The sequence below is a fragment of the Stegostoma tigrinum genome, chromosome 9 (genome assembly GCF_030684315.1).
Source record: "Stegostoma tigrinum isolate sSteTig4 chromosome 9, sSteTig4.hap1, whole genome shotgun sequence".
In the NCBI taxonomy this organism is placed as follows: Eukaryota; Metazoa; Chordata; class Chondrichthyes; order Orectolobiformes; family Stegostomatidae; genus Stegostoma; species Stegostoma tigrinum.
In genome coordinates, this window is record NC_081362.1 from 78,267,552 (window position 1) to 78,285,729 (window position 18,178).

An 18,178-nucleotide genomic window follows, 5' to 3' on the forward strand; every position below is an offset into this window, starting at 1 on the left:
CATTTTAAATCAATACGTGTAATAGAGTTGGTGACTAAAAGCATCTTAGAGTTTAAAGAAAGATTGTTTATATTGCAGGGTATACCAAAGGAAGAAAACAAAATGTCTTTCTTTCTGCAGAAGAAAGGATGGGCAAGTTTTGTTGTAAAACTAGTTAAAAGCTCTTGAGTTCATTTCAAAGAAGACGTGACTGAAGTCAGATGCAAGAATAGTTTCTCCTAGACAGAGGAGTATCTTCAAAGCAGTTAAGGGAATCCATTATCTCAGTGTAAGGACTTCAGTTTGTGAACTGAAGTTATGTTTGATTAAGACCTCAGCTGTGTGAATCAAACAAAAATGCTTTACAGCTCACTGGACTAGAACTGAAAACAAGAGGTTAGGACAACTGACAATATTTTATAGGGCAAAAATATATCCCTGAATGTTGATTAATTGTTAAGTGCTGGAGCAAAAACAGAAATTGCTGAAAAAGCTCATCAGGTCTGGCAGCATCTGTGAAGAGAAATCAGAGTTAACATTTTGGATCTGGTGACCCTTCGTCAGACGGTAGATAGCTGATTTAACTTTTCATTCTCTTGCATCACAAACTTTAGTTTTATTGTTAAAACTGTATCAGCAGCCTTATGCACTTATACATTGAATTAGAAAGAAACAAAATACACTCTATCAAGGCAGATTTCATTCTGGAATCCAAATTGTCTATTGGTAACATCAGCTAGGATCATAACACAAGAATATCAAAGGATATGGAGCGAGAGTGGGTAAATGGAAAGTTGTGGTGCAGATTAGGCTTTATCTGTTTGACAATTTGGTGCAGGCGGGGGCAGAATGGCCCACTCCTGTTGCTCTGTAGGAAGAAAAGGCAGATTATTCCTTCCATTTAATTTGACATACCTGATAATAAGTATTTAATTCCTTGCCATTGGCTGTGAACGTCAATAAGCCACTGGCAGTATCCACTAGGCAGCCTATTTCCAGCCCACTGTTATTACGGCTCTGTCCAGGGCTTGTGCTTTCTCCTGCCCACACCATGTAGCAATTGCTTCGCTTGACACTGCATTGGAAAAACATTTACAGAAAAGTTCATCAAAGCTTCGGTGTGTGTGTGAGCAGACAAAGTGACGGTTAGAGTCAAAGAGCTTGAGCTTTGTAGCCAAAACCACATTTTTCTGTCTCTAGAGTGAAAGCTTCTTCTAGTTCAGCAACTGTAGCTATGCTTTCTTTGGCATAATTCCTGTGCCCATCTGTTGCCTTTCTCCTCCAGGTATTGCTGGGATGTGGTTCCACCACCTCACACAGGCATCCAATATGCCACACAAGTGATCATTCTATATTTGGAAGTCTAGGCAATGGGTCTTTGAGGTCATTTAATGATGTAAGCAATGCAGCCCAGATGCTGATATCCATCCCTGCATTTAAAAGTTTTTTTTCCTCCCTATAACACTGGGACAGCAAGATCAAACATAACATCTCACAGCTATCCTAGTGGTGAATCCAAGCAACCACGCTCAGAATAGAACAATCTTCACTGTTATGCTCATGACTAATTGATCAGACTTGTATCATTGCGATATTGTCTTGCTTAATGCCACTCCTCCTACATGGCACACGCTAAATTAAGTAGTAATCAGAAAATTTTCACAGCCGTTTGTTTGATTATTTAATAGGTAACAATAGGAAAATTGGTGGTATGGTGGCTTAGTGGTTAGCACTGCTGCCTCACAGCACCAGGGACCTGGGTTTGATTCCAGCCTCGGGTGACAGTCTGTGTGGAGTTTACACATTCTGCCTGCATCTGCATGGCTTTCCTCCCACAGTCCAAAATATGCAGGCTAGGTGGACTGTCTAGGGGAAATGCAGAGCTACAGGGACACGGTACTGGGGTGGATCTGGTGGATATGCTCTTTGGGAGGTCGCTGTGGACTCGAGGGGCTGAATGGCCTACTTCCATACTGTAGGGATTCTATGATCAACAGATGTTTCCAACTGATTCCAAAATACACATTCAACAGTTGAAAATCGGGGTGGGGGCAGTACCCTGACAATCCCACTGGTATCAGGGCTCACCTGATGTGACTTCCAGAGCTACCTAAGTGGGTGACCATCCCACCAACTTGTTTTCAGCAGGGGTCTAGCTGTTTAATTAAGTAAGTTGGGATGTTACGTCGGTTACAATTCTCAGCCATTTGTAACAAATTACTGATCTAACCTATGCTCTTTGAAAGGACTGCTCAAGGCTTCTTACAAAACAGCTGAAGACTCATTATGAGATAGTAGGAACTGCCGATGCTGGAGTCTGAGATACCAAGGTGTAGAGTTGGATGAACACATCAGGCCAGGCAGCATCAGAGGAGCAGGAAAGCTGACGTTGTGGGTCTGGTCCCGAAATTATGTTTTATTTCATAGGCCTATTAAAACTTCAGCAAGCAATCCTCAAGCAATCATCTCACATCTCTTAAGCTCCAGAATTCACCAGCTAAAATAGTTTCTCACTGGTCAAGCTTTTGGCCATCAGTCCTAATACTTCATGTGGTCCAGTGTCAAATAATGTTTGATAATACTACTGACAACTGCCTTGCGGTGTTTTGCGACTTTCAGGGTGCTGTCTCAATGCACATGCAGCATTGTTCATCAGTCAAAAAATTGTCATACCCTCCTTATTCAAGTCCATTGTGCTGATTGCTCTAATGTTTCTTGGTTGTGCAATGTCTAGATCTTGTACTGCTTACTATGCAGGCTATTGCTTAGTCATCCATGTGAGCATGTTAAAGATAATGTTGGTTGTGCACATGGTCTGTTTGTCGCACTGCACAGGATAGCAGTTTAGAGGGAACAATAATTATAGTGTAACAAATTCTTCTTTTAATTCTTCAAATATCGCATTATCATTCCTAGGTCCAACAAAAGGCTGACACCATTCTGTCCTCCTTCTTGATTGTTGTACAGTAACAGAAAATCTTGGCCTCATCAAAATCATTCCTAAAACTATCCCCTCTATTGGCGCGGTGGTAGTGTTCCTACCCCTGGACCGAGTGACCCTGGTTCAAGTCCCACACACCCACCTTGGGCCTTTTGAAGCCCTAAGCTATATCACTTGTAGTCACTTACAGATGTGATCACATTTGTGCTGGCACTTTGCCTGCAGAGGTCTCATGCCAGTCAGGCAGACAGAGGGGCAAGAGCCTCCTATTGAGGGCCTCTCAGCCCAATGAAGACATCCACCAACCAACAACCACCCACCTTAACCATTCCAAACTGAAGTTGTCCTCCCCTTTAAATCTGCCTCCACATATTTCACATAGCCTTGTCCACCCAATCCCCACACTCCTCACTAAGGCACCTGATCTAGGACCTGCCCGAGCCTCTCACCACAGTTGGACACAACTTCTAACTCCAGCTCTCAAGGGTGACAGTTCTTCCGAAGTAGGGGGCTGAGGTTTTGCTTGAAAATAATTCATGCTGCTCCCAGAGTAAAACTGCTGCAAGGCAGCTATCGAGATCATGAGGACCACCTACTCCCACAACGTCAAGCGCCTCAATTCTCCTTCATGCTAAACTCTTCTTCTCCCTTCAATAACTCAGATCAAATTTAAACCTCATTCAGCTAAGACTCAAATCTTACATCTGATGTCTAGAGGTATATCTCTCTTCAATACCTATCTTTTATTGAAGAAGAAAGTGCCTTCCTCCAAGCAGTTACTTATTCAGGAAGTTGCCTTCTTTTATCCTTATTCAACTGTTCAGCCACAAAATTGTTGCTTGGTCCAGTTACAATACAACTCTTTACCTTTCATGGACTTTTCCTTTCTCATCTCCTAGCGTTACTGTGACAGTGCGAACCTTCTCCAGATCATACGCTGTGTCGTACTGATGAAAATCTGAGGTAACCCAACCGACCCACACATTAGTTGGCTCCTGGCCAGGAAATATTCTCACAGAATAATAGTACTGTAAAAGAGAAAACTGTGATTAGCGAAGAGGCTAACAACATATGCTCTTTTTCTCAATTTCCAATCATTCACTGCCACTCTCCAAATATGACAATGGCAGCACAGGAAGTGATCTTGCACAATTTTTTCACTCACTTACAGTAAAGGCAAAACAAGCTTATGTTGCTGACCAGTATGGACCTTCCCTAGATACTGGCAAAAATAATCCTCAGCAATAAAGCACCAGTCACAATTTGTAAGAGTAAAAAACCCTGTGCCACTACAGGGCTGCATGGCACTGTTGCTCAGTGTGTTAGAGAGATGTCAACTCCCTCTGAATTGTACCCCAATGTGTAAATGGGGTTAATCCAGATCCAGAGAAGCCGAGACATTTCCAGAACTGCTTCCAGTGAAAATTATCCTGTTGCATAAATGTGGGTTATATTGAAAATGAAACAGAACAGAATTGATGCCCGCAAACACTCAGTCATGCAATCGAATACAAATGCAGCATGCATCTGCCATGCTTCGTAGTAAACACCAAAATAAAACAAAAAATTGCAATGTTAGAGACCTGAAATCTTAAGAGTTAGTCACTTTTTTAAATTGACTCATAGGACATGGATATCGCTGGTTCGGACAGTATTTATTGCCTGTCCCTAGTTGCCCTTGAGAAGGTGGGGGTGAGCTGCCTTCTTGAAGCACTGCAGTCCTCGTGCTGTGGGTTGACCCACAATGCCGTTAGGCAGGGAATTTCAGCATTTTGACTCACCGACAATGAAGGAATGGTGATATATTTCCAAGTCAGGATGGTGAGTGGCTTGCGGGGGGGGGGGGGGGGGGGGGGGTACTTGGAAGTGTCGGGGTTCCCAGTTATCTGCTGCCCTTGTCCTTCTAGATGGAGGCGGTCTTGGATTTGGAAAGCTCTGTCTGAGCATCTTTAGTGAGTTACTGCACAGCATCTGGCAGATAGTACATACTACTGCTACTGAGTGTCAGTGGTGGAGGGACTGGATAGAACATAGAACATGGAACATGCATGTGGATGTGGTTCCAATTAAGGAAGCTGCTTTGTCCTTGATGGTGTCAAGTTTCTTGAGTGTAGTTGGAGCTACACCCATCCAGGCAAGTGGGAGTATTCCATCACATTCCTGAATTGTACCTTGTAGATGATGGACAGACTTTGGCTAGTCAGGAGGTATGTTACTCGCTGTGGTATTTTTAGCCTCTCACCTGCCCCTGTAGCCACTGTGTTTATGTGGTGAGTTCAGTTGAATTTCTGGTCAATGGTAATGCCCAAGATGTTGATAATAGAGGATTCAATGATGATAATATCACTGAATGTCAAGGGGCAGTGATCAGATTGTCTCTTATCGAAGATAGTCATTGCCTGGTACTTGTGCGGTACAAATGTTACTTGCCACTTGGATAGCATCTAGATCTTGTTGTATTTGAACATGTGAGGAGTCACTAATGGTGCTGAACATTGTGTAATCATTGGCAAATATCTCCACTTTTGACCTTATGATCAAGGAAAATTCATTGATGAAGCAGCTGAAGATGGGTGGGCCTAGGACACTACCTTGAGGAATGCCTGCAGAGATGTCCTGAAGCTGAGATGACCAACATCCAGCAACCACAGGAAGTTACCTCATTTTCTCCCAACAACCACATCCACCTTCCTACATGCCAGGTATGACTCCAATCAGTGGAGAGTTTGACCCCTGATTGATTCCTGTTTTGTTGGGGCTCCTTGATGCCACACTCAATCAAATGTAGCCTTGATTGCAAGGGCTGTCACTCTCACCTCACTTCTGGAATTTAGCTCCTTTGTCCATTTTTGAACCAAGTCTGGAATGAAATAAGGAGATGAGTAACCCTGGCAGATCCCAACCGAGCATCAGTGAGCAGATTATTGCTGAGCAGGTGCCATTTGATCGCACTATTGATGACATTTTCCATCACTTTTTGATCATTGTCAGTAGACTAATGCAGTGGTAATTGGCCAGGTTGAATTTGTCCTGATTTGTCTTTACAGCACATACATGGGTAGCTTTCCCCATTGATGGGTAGATGCCAGTATTGTAACTGTACTGAAAGAGCCTGGCTGGGGGAGAGGCAAATTCTGGAGCACAAGTCTTTTAGTACTATTGCCAGAATACTGTCAGGACCTACAGTCCTTTGTAATATCCAGTGTCTCCAATTGTTTTTTGATATCACATGGAGAGAATTAAAATGGCTGAAGACTGGTATCACTGATGCTGGGGCCACTAGAAGAGACCGAGATAGATTAGCCACTCGGCACTTCTGGCTGAAGATTGCTGCAAATGCTATAGCCTTATCTTTTGCACTGCTATGTTGGGCTCTTCTATCACTGAGGGTGGAGATATCACTGGAGCCAGTGCAGTACACATATAACTCAAAATAATTTACCCAGTACGCAACGTGACAGCATTAGCAGTGGCTGCATTGGCAAGATGGTCCCAAACCGGACTCATGGTGGTCGTGGAGTCAAATCTGGGTCAGCACGTCACTTGGCTGTATCAGCGGCATCTGCATTGGCATGATCCATGGAGGGCACATAATGGTAAGGGCATCAGTGGAGGCGAGATGGCATCAAAGAGTGGTGACTTACATTCCAGCGAAAGCGGCACAGTAAAGGGGACTCCTGCATGGTCACCCGACCCACGGCCCATGGTGGAGCATTTAACAAGAAGGACAATACAAGTCGAAAACATTTTCTTTATTTCTTCATTTTTCTGCCTTTTTATTCGATGTTTTGGTTTATTTTTCCATGTTATTAGATGGCACCGGAGAGTGGCAACACTGTCCAACATTTTACATTGTACTTTGTAACAAATTACATATGCAATAAATAGATCAAATAATTGTGCTTTCACTAGTTTTGTTTTAAATACAAAAATCAGATATGGCTCCAAATGTCATGCTCGGTACCATTAAAACAGAAACAGCAAATGGCAGAAATGCAGAACTGAATAAATGCTGCATGTTCCGTCTGTTCGTCGTTCATTTCCTTTTATGATTTTGCATTCATTTGGCCCTTAATGAAAATACTGGACAACAACTGGTGAGTCAACAGCTTGATCCATTTGCTGTGATCTATTTTGATCATGTAAATTAAAACTGGTTTAGAAACAGCTAAACAAATAAAAATGCTTTAAGTATTTAGTTAAAATGTCAATAATTTTGATTGAAGGTGATCATCATAAACCACTTACTGTTGTTGTCTGCATCAGAAAGTCATAATCATCTCTGTCCTCTGCCAGTACCTCCTCCGTAAGTCGAGGTGAAGAGTGAGCCAAGTTATAATCAGGTTTCGTCCTTTTTAACATAAACCTGAAAAGGAGGGTACTTTATCTGTGAGCAGCAACATATTCTGGAGCACTGTTTCATAAACTGGGTATTACATCATCTTAACAAAAGTGCTTTATCCATTCAAGAGTCCAACATTATTTTCATTACAGAGCAAAGTTATACATAATGCAGCAAATTACAGTAATAAAGCTTGTTTTCCTTGTTCTAGTCAATAGTGGCACCCATGATGTTAATGTTGGGGGGAATTCAGTGGTGATATTACCCCAAATACAGTACATTATGCCAATTTGTACCTTCTTTCCTTGCAGATTTTGTGGTTAGATGTTCTTTTACATAGAACATAGAACGTAGAACATAAAACATTACAGCGCAGAACAGGCCTTTCGGCCCTCGATGTTGCACCGACCTGTGAACTAATCTAAGACCATCTCCCTACACTATCCCATCATTATCCATATGCTTATCCAAGGACTGTTTAAATGCTTCTAATGTGGCTGAGTTAACTACATTGGCAGGCAGAGAGTTCCACACCCTTCCCACTCTCTGAGTAAAGAACCTGCCTCTGACATCTGTCTTAAATCTACCACCCCTCAGTTTGTAGCTATGCCCCCTTGTACAAGCTGACGTCATCATCCTCGGAAAAAGACTCTCACTGTCCACCCTATCTAATCCTCTGATCATCTTGTATGTCTCTATTAAATCCCCTCTTAGCCTTCTTCTCTCCAATGAGAACAGACCCAAGTCCCTCAGCCTTTCTTCATAGGGCCTTCACTCCAGACCAGGCAACATCCTGGTAAATCTTCTCTGTACCTTTTCCAATGCTTCCACATCCTTCCTGTAATGGGGTGACCAGAACTGCACGCAATATTCCAAGTGAGGCCGCACTAGCGTTTTGCTGCAGATAAACATTCCTTGTCACTTTACATGGTATGAATGTTGATTGTGATTTTCAGTCCAACCCGGGACATTGTCTTGCTGCAAATGAGCATGGATTGCTGAGGAGTAGTAAACATTCAGGAACATGGTGTAATCATCGGCTACCATTTCCATTTCTGATGATGATGGAGTAAAGTTCGTTGAAGAAGAAGTTGATGGCTGGGCCTGGGGCATTGAGGAAATCCTGCAGTTATGACCTGAGGCTCAAATAATGTAGGGTCCAGTCAATGGCATAATTAAAAACCCATCACCATTAGTTTTGGGTGGGACATTTAATTGAGCAGGAGAGAGTTAAATGAAGACCCCCCACCAAACTTTCCACCTCCGCCGATTAAGTCTGTGGTAGGAAGGCTAATGGGCAGCATTCTCCTCTTCTGTCAATCAAACTGCTTAAATGGCCAATTAATGTCCACTCAATGGCCATATCCCACACTGTTTGTATGAACTCAGAGCTGAGCAGGAAACTCAATGCAGGGAGTATGAATAATGATCTATTTTGTCTATTTCTGCAGGCTCCCAAGGGAATTATCATCAGGAAGGAGGAGCAGAGCCAAAAGCCATCACTCCTCCATTACCCCAACACCAGCAGCCCCTTCCTGCCATCACTCCCCTATTCTTGCATCCCTCCTGAATCCAAGGTTTTAGCGGTGCTGCTGAGTAAAGAACAGTTGGTCTCTGAATGGCTGGCAGCTCTCAGTGAGTTGGACATCCATTCCCCAAACCCTCTCCCACTCACTCCCAGCTTCTTGATCCTGGGAGAGGGTTGACCAGTGAATTGTTAAGTGCCTAAATGGCTCAATGCAGCAGGATTTCCCTAAAGAAGGCAATGCAGGGCCCCCACAGTTTCTTCAGCCAGCAAATGAACCGTGCATTGATGCCATTAAATCAACCTAATATGCGGGCTTGAACGTCATACAGTTCCATCAGTCAACATGGCTTTGGAAAGGAGACATCAACCAAGTGTTTTAAAACTTGGTGTCTCACTTGCCATGCAGTTGCCAAGATTGTGAGCTTGAAAACTGGTGCAATATGAAAGCATTGAGAGGAGATGATGGTGAACTAATGATGTCACCAGACTACTCATTGAAAGACCCAGGTTAATGCCTTCAGAAAGTGTGTGCAAATCCCACCCACAGAAGATAGTTGAACTTGAATTCAATTGTTAGAATTTAGAATGGAAAGTTAGTCTCAGGAATGGTGACCATGAAGCTAACATCTACTGACATAAAAATCCATCAGGTTCACCAAGGTCCTTTAGGGAAACAAATGTGCAATTCTTAGCAGGTGTGGCCTATGAGACTCTGGATGCAGTTGACTTTTAATGGAAATGGCCGGGCAAGCCACTGTTTGAGGGGAAGGAACAACATGTGCTGGCCCTGCTAATGATGCACATATCCCAGGGAAAGGTTTTAAAAATCTGCAAGGCAAGAAGGTTCAAATTGACATGATGTATTGCTGGTGATGGCACAGCAGTTCCACATTAAAGTCATGGATTCCCTAACAGTTTGTGAAGGTAATGAGCTGCTTTTAAGGATCCTCATTGTAAACTGTGTGCCAGCACTGTTGCTATGAACTTAGAAACAGTCAGTGATTTGTTCAGATCTTAGACTTCCAGCCTGCCATTTTGGCTCACCACTGGGAAAATGATAAATTTGCCTGTATCAGTGACCAGTGTCAGGAACTAGATATTGCTGTTAAACTAATGCATGGAAGAAATTGGAGATGACAAAGTTAAAGAGTACAATAAGTTTGGCATGAATTGCAGCTGTGGTCGCAGGTGGCAATATTGGTCTGCGACTGTCTTTCTTCCAGGAGATACACAGCAATGCCTGTTCCTCCAAGAACTGCAGATATCGTTAGTCTTCCCCAGCTCAACCTATTGAGCAAATAAAGGAGTCTGAAAGGTCTCCTACTCAAAATATTAAGGTTGACACTATACTGTAATGTTGACTGAGTGCTGCACTGTCAGAGGTGCTGACTTTTAAATGAAACATTAAACGAAAACTCTATATGCCTGCTCTGGCACATGTTAAAGATCACATGGTATTACTCTGGAGAAGAGCTGGAGAGTTATCCAGTGTCCAGACAATACTCGTCCTCCAACAGATATCAAAAAAAAATCTGGTCTTTATTATACAGCCATTAGTAGGAGCTGTCAGTTGCATTTCCTAACTTGCGACAGTGACTAAACTTCAAAAGATTTTCTTTATCTGTACAATGCTTTGAAACGTCTAGCAGTTGGGAAAAGTGCAAATCTCTTTCTCTTTCTGTGCTCTCCTTTCAGCTGTTCCGAAATGTGGCTTTTCTATCTGTTACTCCTCTTGTCTTTTTCTGATCAGAAAGGATCCTAAATTTTAGAAACAGCCATACCTTTTTATGCTTGCTGAAGGATATCCAGGCATGAGAAACAAAAGCCAAAGCGATTCTGCACTCAAATCAGACTATAAACTAACAGGAAGAGATCTGTCAAACTGTTGTGGCAACTGGCTAAATACCACCCCAAATCATCCTTAATTTGTGGGCAGGTTAAAGAATTTGTGGTGGCAGTGCTGAGTCAGAACTAAGTAGCACTTGAGTCCACACTAAGTTGTGAATTCTCACTGTGGCATATATTAAACAAAATCACAGCCTATCCATAAGCTGCAGCTGGTGGGCTTCAGATGGAAAATTCTGATAACAAGCCAAATGAATTACTCAAAACAACAAAAGGATGCTGAAGAACAATGCATCACAGCTAAGTAGGCCCCACTGAATTAATAAATTATTGGAGCCATTCACATCTCTAGATAAAGAATTTTCAACAGCTGAGGGAGCCAATAACCAAATAATTAGTATGTCAGTGAATGACTGCAAATTAGAACAGAGAAGTGGGCACCGCAGAATTCATCAATTCATAAACCAGCAGGTACAGTATCCAATGGTTAGGTTAATGGGTTATCAGGGAACATGGTATTCATACAAAGCAACAAATCAAAAGTATGAACACTGTAGCAGACAAATTAGCAAACTGATAAAGAGTTGGAGTTTCAGATGCAAAAGAATTAATTAAATCATAGATGCCAATTGCATGAAAAGTTAATAAGTTAACGGAAAGCTGTGAGTGGTAATGAATGAATAAAACCAGACATGAGTGAGGTATACTAACTGTACATTGATAGAGTAACCCATACCATTGATTAATAAACAAAGATTGAGCAAACCATCTAATCAATAACATATTGGAACAGGAACAAAAACAACAAATAAATTAAACAATGGTGCAACAGTCACCAGCAAATAATTTAATTTTGCAGAATGACCACAAATACTGTAAATTGTCCAGTGAAATAATGAATTATTGCAATAGGAGGCACACCCACTGAAATAATAAATTCATTCAGCAAGAAGCATATCAGCAGGTAAATGATTGGAACAATACTTGCTGACAAATTAATGAAGTAATGGAGAAGTGGGGGAAACCAATAAGTCAGTAAATGGATGGAGCAACAAACACCAGTGGATTAACACATTAATCTTCCAAACAGCACACCACCAAATCAATAAAAGAATAGGGCAATGGAAAGATATTGGGCAAATCATCGCTGGATTGTAGTCATGGTTTCTTGACGAGTGAAAGAAACTTACTGCTTCTGAGATTGGTAAAATTAACATTAAAGGTGATTTCATTTGTACAAATTTAATTTATAAAACCGTGTTAAGTCAACTGGGCTTACTTTGTCTCTGTAAAAGTGATTTTACAGTCGATTAACTTTCTAAAAGCACCAGGAGGAATTTTCCAGAGCTCTCCTGACTGAGTGATGTAATTTTCCCGTGATGAACAGGGAGTCACGGGATAAGCAAATGAACACAGTTCCCACTGAAGTAGCAATGTTTTATGAGCCCATGCAATTATGTGAAGGGAATTAACGTTTTTAGCCTAAGATAAACCACTTGCCATACTGAAAAGTGGAAGTATCGGTGGACAAATTAAAAATTAGAAAGATTTGTGGCAGTGTGGGAAGATAATGTACAATTGATTGAAGTATGGAGCTGGATGAACGCAGCAGCCAAGCAGCATCTTAGGAGCACAAAAGCTTACGTTTCGGGCCTAGACCCTTCAAAAGAACAGGGGGAGGGGGAGAGGGTTCTGAAATAAATAGGGAGAGAGGGGGAAGCAGATCGAAGAGAGATAGAGGACAAGATAGGTGAAGAAGAGTCAGACAAGTTAAAGAGGCGGGGATGGAGCCAGTAAAGATGAGTGTAGGTGGGGAGGTAGGGAGGGGATAGGTCAGTCCGGGAGGACGGACAGGTCTAGGGGGCGGGATGAGGTTAGTAGGCAGGAAATTGGTGTGCGGCTTGAGGTGGGAGGAGGGGATAGGTGAGGGGAAGGACAGGTTAGGGAGGTGGGAACAAGCTGGGCTTGTTTTGGAATGCAGTAGGGGGAGGGGAGATTTTGAAGCTTGTGAAATCCACACTGATACCATTGGGTGTTTATTGCAAACTATGCATAGGTGTTCTGCAAACCGCACCTCCTAGTTGCGAACCATTTCAACTCTCCAACCATTCCGCAGACGACATGTCTATCCTGGGCCTCCTGCAGTGCCACAATGATGCCACCCGAAGATTGCAGGAACAGCAACTCATATTCCACTTGGGAACCCTGCAGCCCAATGTTATCAATGTGGATTTCACGAGCTTTAAAATCTCCCCTCCCCCCACTGTCTCCCAAAACCAACCCAACTCGTCCCTGCCTGCCTAACCTGTTCTTCCTCTCACCTATCCCCTCCTCCCACCTCAAGCCGCACCTCCATCTTCCTACCTACCAACCTCATCCCGCCCCCTTAACCTGTCCGTCCTCCCTGGACTGACCTATCTCCTCCCTACCTCTCCACCTGCACCTCCACTGGCTCCATCCCCGCCTCTTTAACTTGTCTGATGCCTCTCAACCTATCTTCTCCTCTATCCATCTTCGGTTCGCCTCCTCCTCTCTCCCTATTTATTTCAGAACCCTCTCCCCCTCTGCCTTTTCTGATGAAGGGTCTAGGCCCAAAACGTCAGCTTTTGTGCTCCTAAGATGCTGCTTGGCCTGCTGTGTTCATCCAGCTTCACACTTTGTTATCTCGGATTCTCCAGCATCTGCAGTTCCCATTATCTGTGATACAATTGATTGAAGTTGCTTCCTAAATATATCAAGTATATACACGCTAATTCAATTTTCTCCGGTCTAACTTAGAGTCATGAAGTCATGCAGCACGGAAACAGATTCATCGGCCAATTTATCCATTCCGACCACATTTCCAAAATTGAACGTGTCCCATTTGCCTGCATTTGGCCGGTATCCCTCTAAACCTTTCCAATCTGTCTACTTGTCCAAATGTCTTTTAAATGTTGTAATTGTACTCGCCTCTACAACCTTCTCTGGCAGCTCACTCCATATATGCACCACCCTCTGTGTTTCAGGTCACTAGGAACTTTGGTTATCCTGACTAGGGATATGAACAATCTTTGGCAGTCACAACACAGCTGGGATGGTTCAGTCGTGAGTAATCCCGAGCTGTGAGAATAGAACAAGTCTCTTAAATATAGTGTAAATTTTGGAAGGGAAATCAGGAGATATCTTCATTGCTCAAGAGTAATACAGGGAGAATTTCCTTGGAATGTCTCTCACTGAGATACTGCAACTTTGAGGGAAATCTCAATCGGCAAAATAGGATTCTTTCCCACAAAAATTATGGCTGAAGGAAAAGTGCAATAGAAACCTCATCCCTGCAGATTCATTATTCTAATGAAACTGACAATACAATTGATTCAAGTAGGCAGTTTGTAAGTTTCCAAATAGAGAAATGGCAATAAAGCAATTTGACAGGGGGACTTTAATGAAAATAGGAACAGGTTTATTTGGGCCCAATCATTTGTTCTAATCACTTTTAAATGAAGAATCATTTTTTTAAGAAAACTCTTTTGTCCCAGTATTCCTTCAATTTTAAGAATTGCGGCTTGGGCTCTGCCAAGAAGTTTCAGAGGTCACTGAGGGCATGAAACTGGTCGGAAACTTTAAGCTCAATTTGAAATATGTTCTCAACATGTCAGAGCCTGGAGCCATGTAAACCCTGTGGCTCCCAGCTGCAGGGAAGAATCCCAACCCCAAGAGGCAGAGCTCAGTAACAGATTAAAATTTGTGACCTAATGATACTAGTCAGACTGCAACACGATGTTTCAACCCTGGGTTGCAAGTCTTTCTGGGACCTGCTGGTGGCTCTTCACGGTATGCAAGAAGAGGGCCAAAGGAGACCCAGCTGCGTTTATCTATTATGCTTAATTGCATTAGGGTGATCTCATGGTTCAGAAAATTAAGGGTGCTTCTCCTGACCAAACATGACTAATTTGAGTCTCTGATGCCACATCCAGGTTTCCTCCCCTGACTATAATCATATCTGGACCTCCCCTTTCAACAATTATTTCACCATGGTGACCATTCCTTTCCATGCCTGGATGGTTTATTTGTCCGCAAAGCTCTTACCAACAACCCAGGCTGCACTGACCACCCACATCCTTCTGTTTTTGAGGCTTAGAATATAGAACAGTAGAGCACAGGAACAGGCCCTGTGGCCTACTATGTCTGTTCCAACCATGAAGTCATTCTAAAGATAATCCGATCTGCCTGCACATGGTCCATATCCCTCTGTTCCCTAGCTGTTTGTGTGTCTACCTAAAATGTCTCTTAAACTTTGCTGACATATCTGCTTCTACCAACTCCCCTACCAGCACTTTCCAGACATCTACCACCCTCTGTGGAACAAAACTTGCCTTGTACATCTCCTTTAAACATTCCCCCTCTGACCTTAAACCTACATCCTCTAGTATTTGACATTTCAACCCAGGAAAAAAGTCTTCAACTATCCACCATATCCATGCCTCTAATAGTTTTATTGATCAGGTCACCACTCAGCCTCCAATACTCTAGCAAAAGCAATCCAAGTTTGCCCAACCTCTCTTTATAGTTAATGAATGATTGATTTTTAACTGCAAAAGAGCTAGACTGAGTACTATTCATTTACCTGTCTCACATTCAATTACTTTGTCGAAGTAACTATTTGCTGAGCTACAATTTGATAAACATGTTATTTTTCCATCTACCGCAGGACAGATCACATGATCACCAGGGAACTGGAATAAAATGACACGAGATCTCCAGTCAGCCACTGGATCTACAGGCAGAATTTACAGACCCAGACAGGTAGGGGTTGCCCAGAAAATTCCACCAGTGCCTTTCCCAGCACCTACCTGCCAATTTCATGAGTTGTAGGGAGGCATTAAGCAGCCTGTTCATCCTTTCCCCAACTGTGGCCAATAAATACCACCTACGGAGCAATTAGCAGCCACTTAAGGGTCACTTCCTGCTGCTATTTCCCAGGCACTTGACTGAGACCAGAGGTGGTTGGAAAAGTGACACCTAACACTGTTCTCAGGCAGGAAGGCTGCAAGCAGCCTCCTATACCAATACAGTAAAACAAAGAAGGTATGGAACAAATATTTTGGAACAAAATTGCTGGTGAAATGCAGCAGGTCTGACAGTATCTGCAGCGAGAAAGAAGAGTTAATGTTTGGAGGCGCATGACTGTTGATCAGAACTCAAAAGGTTAGTTCTGCTTTCTCCCCACAGACCTGCTGAGTTTCACCAGCAAAGTTTTGCCCCTATACTGAGGCCCATTTCAATCGCAGGTCTTTCACAAGCTCCAGAAAATCCCACATTTCATGTCACCTCTCCACCTGCCATGTTCACCTCCACCCCTAAACCCACTCGTCCCCCTTGCCATGCCCTGATGGTCTAGCCCTGCTGATTACCTTGTACCTAGCTCCAACAACATGCATTGCAGGGGACTAGATGCTGTGCCAAAAGTGGCCACTGCTCATAGACAGGCAAAACAATGCTTTATTTGGCATATTATTTCCACCACAATCAGATTATAACAGTCAGGTCTACAATTCTACTCTGTTCAGGAAACATTTTCAATCCTCGCACAGGGCAAAAGGAGCAAAATTGCTGGAGCATGTTTGACTAGTGCCTCTGTTCTGTCATCAAGTGTTTCGAGTCAATTATTAGGGCAGCTGTGAAAAATTACATATACAATAAAAGAGTTTTTATACGTTTATAAGTTTTTTAAAGAAAACTGTCGAATATCCGTTGTGTAAAATCATTTGGTAACAATAAGAAGAGACAAGCATTTGAGAAACATTTTCAAAGTTGACGATACGTGACTATTGCCTCCTGCGTTGTCACACTTACAACATGATTAGGTGATTTACTTGGAATCTGTTACTGAGTAGTCAAATTTCAACAAAATAAATACCATTGTAACTGTTAGCAAACAATTTGCTCTTTGTGGTTGGTTGGCTCGACGAGCTGATTTGTCATTCCGCAGATGTTTCATTACCTTGCTGGATAACATCATCAGTGCAGCATCTGAAGAGCACTGTTGTGTTTGCCCAACTGTTATTTAAACGCTGGTGTCCAGTGAGCTGGATTACCTCACTTCCGGTTTTCCTTCGCAATGGAGTGTATATGGGATCTAGTTCTATGTGTTCATTGATGGCTTTCTTAGTAGAGTATCAGGCTTCTAGGAATTCCCATGCTTGTCTCTGCTTTGCCTGTCCCAGGATCCTGTTGTTGTCCCAATCAAATATCCATGTGGATGGAGATGGGTGAGTATTGGTCATGTCTTTTTGTTGCCAATTGATGTTCGTGTACCCTTGTGGTTAATTCCCCTCCTATTTATCCAATGTAGTGTTTGTTGCAGTCTTTGGAGGGAATCTTGTTTATGACATTCATCCTGACCATAGTGGGTAGTGGGTCTTTTGTCCAGGTGAGCAGTTGGCATTGGGTTGACGAGGGTTTGTGTGCTACTCTGATGCCCAGTGGTCGTAGGAATCTTGTGGTCAGGTCAAAAGTGTTCCCGAGGTAAGACAGCATGATGAGTGTGTCGAGGTGCGTAGCATCTTCCTGGTGTCATGCGTGTGATTGGCATCTTCTGACTCAGTTTTTCTGGGTATCCATTGTCCTTGAATACCTGGAAGAGGTGCTCTTCTTCTTCTCAGCATAGCTCTGTGCTGCTGCAGTGTGTTGTTGCCCATTTAATTAATGTTCTCACGCAGCTTTATTTGTGCGTGTTAGGGTCGTTGCTGTTGAAATGCAGTACTTGAACAGTGTTTGTGGCTTTCCTGTGTATCTTTCTTAGGAACTCCCCCTTTGTCCTGCGTTTCACCATGACGACTAGGAATGGGAGCTGTTTGTTCTCATCCTCTTCTCTGGTGAATCTGATTCCGGTGAGGGTGTCATTTGTTAGTTTGTGTGTCTCCTCTAGTTTGGTTCATTTAATAATGACAAAGGTGTCACCCACACAGCGTATACATAGTTTTGGCTGGAGTAGCGGACAGGCCTTACTTTCAAGTCTCTGCATCACCGTTTCAGCTACTAGTCCAGAAATAGGTGATCCCGTGGGTGTCCCATTGATCTGTTCATATGTCTGGCCGTTAAACGTGAAGTGGGTAGCGAGGCACGATCCAGTAGCTTCAGCATGTTGTCTGTGGAGATAGTAACACTAGGGTCTTGTTTTTCTTTTGGTAGTGTTGACAATGCTTCTCTTGCCAGTGAATAGTCTATTGATGTGAATTGTCGAGAACACACAACAGCACTTCATCGGAGATAATAGGAACTGCAGATTCTGGAGAATCCAAGATAACAAGGTGTGGAGCTGGATGAACACAGCAGGCCAAGCAGCATCTTAGGAGCAGGAAAGCTGATGTTTTGGGCCTAGATCCTTCATCAGAAAAGCAGGAAAGCTGATGTTTCAAGCCTAGACACTTCTGATAAAGGGTCTAGGCCCGAAATGTCAGCTTTCCTGTTCCTAAGATGCTGCTTGGCCCGCTGTGTTCATCCAGCCCCACACTTCATCGGAGGCTGCACTGATGATGTAACCCAGCAGGGTAATGAAATATCT

At 43.0% G+C, this 18,178-nt stretch overlaps 1 protein-coding gene across 1 annotated transcript in view; it reads right to left on the reverse strand.

The window, feature by feature from the left end:
• Positions 1 to 18,178, reverse strand: part of ryr2a (ryanodine receptor 2a (cardiac)) — a 684,685-nt gene that overhangs the window by 254,081 nt on the left and 412,426 nt on the right. The window contains exons 30-32 of the mRNA XM_048535805.2: positions 7,169 to 7,286; positions 3,788 to 3,948; positions 895 to 1,054 (exon numbers count right to left, since the gene is read on the reverse strand). Of these exons, the coding sequence (XP_048391762.2) occupies positions 895 to 1,054; positions 3,788 to 3,948; positions 7,169 to 7,286 (439 nt within the window). The remainder of the gene's footprint in view (positions 1 to 894; positions 1,055 to 3,787; positions 3,949 to 7,168; positions 7,287 to 18,178) is intronic.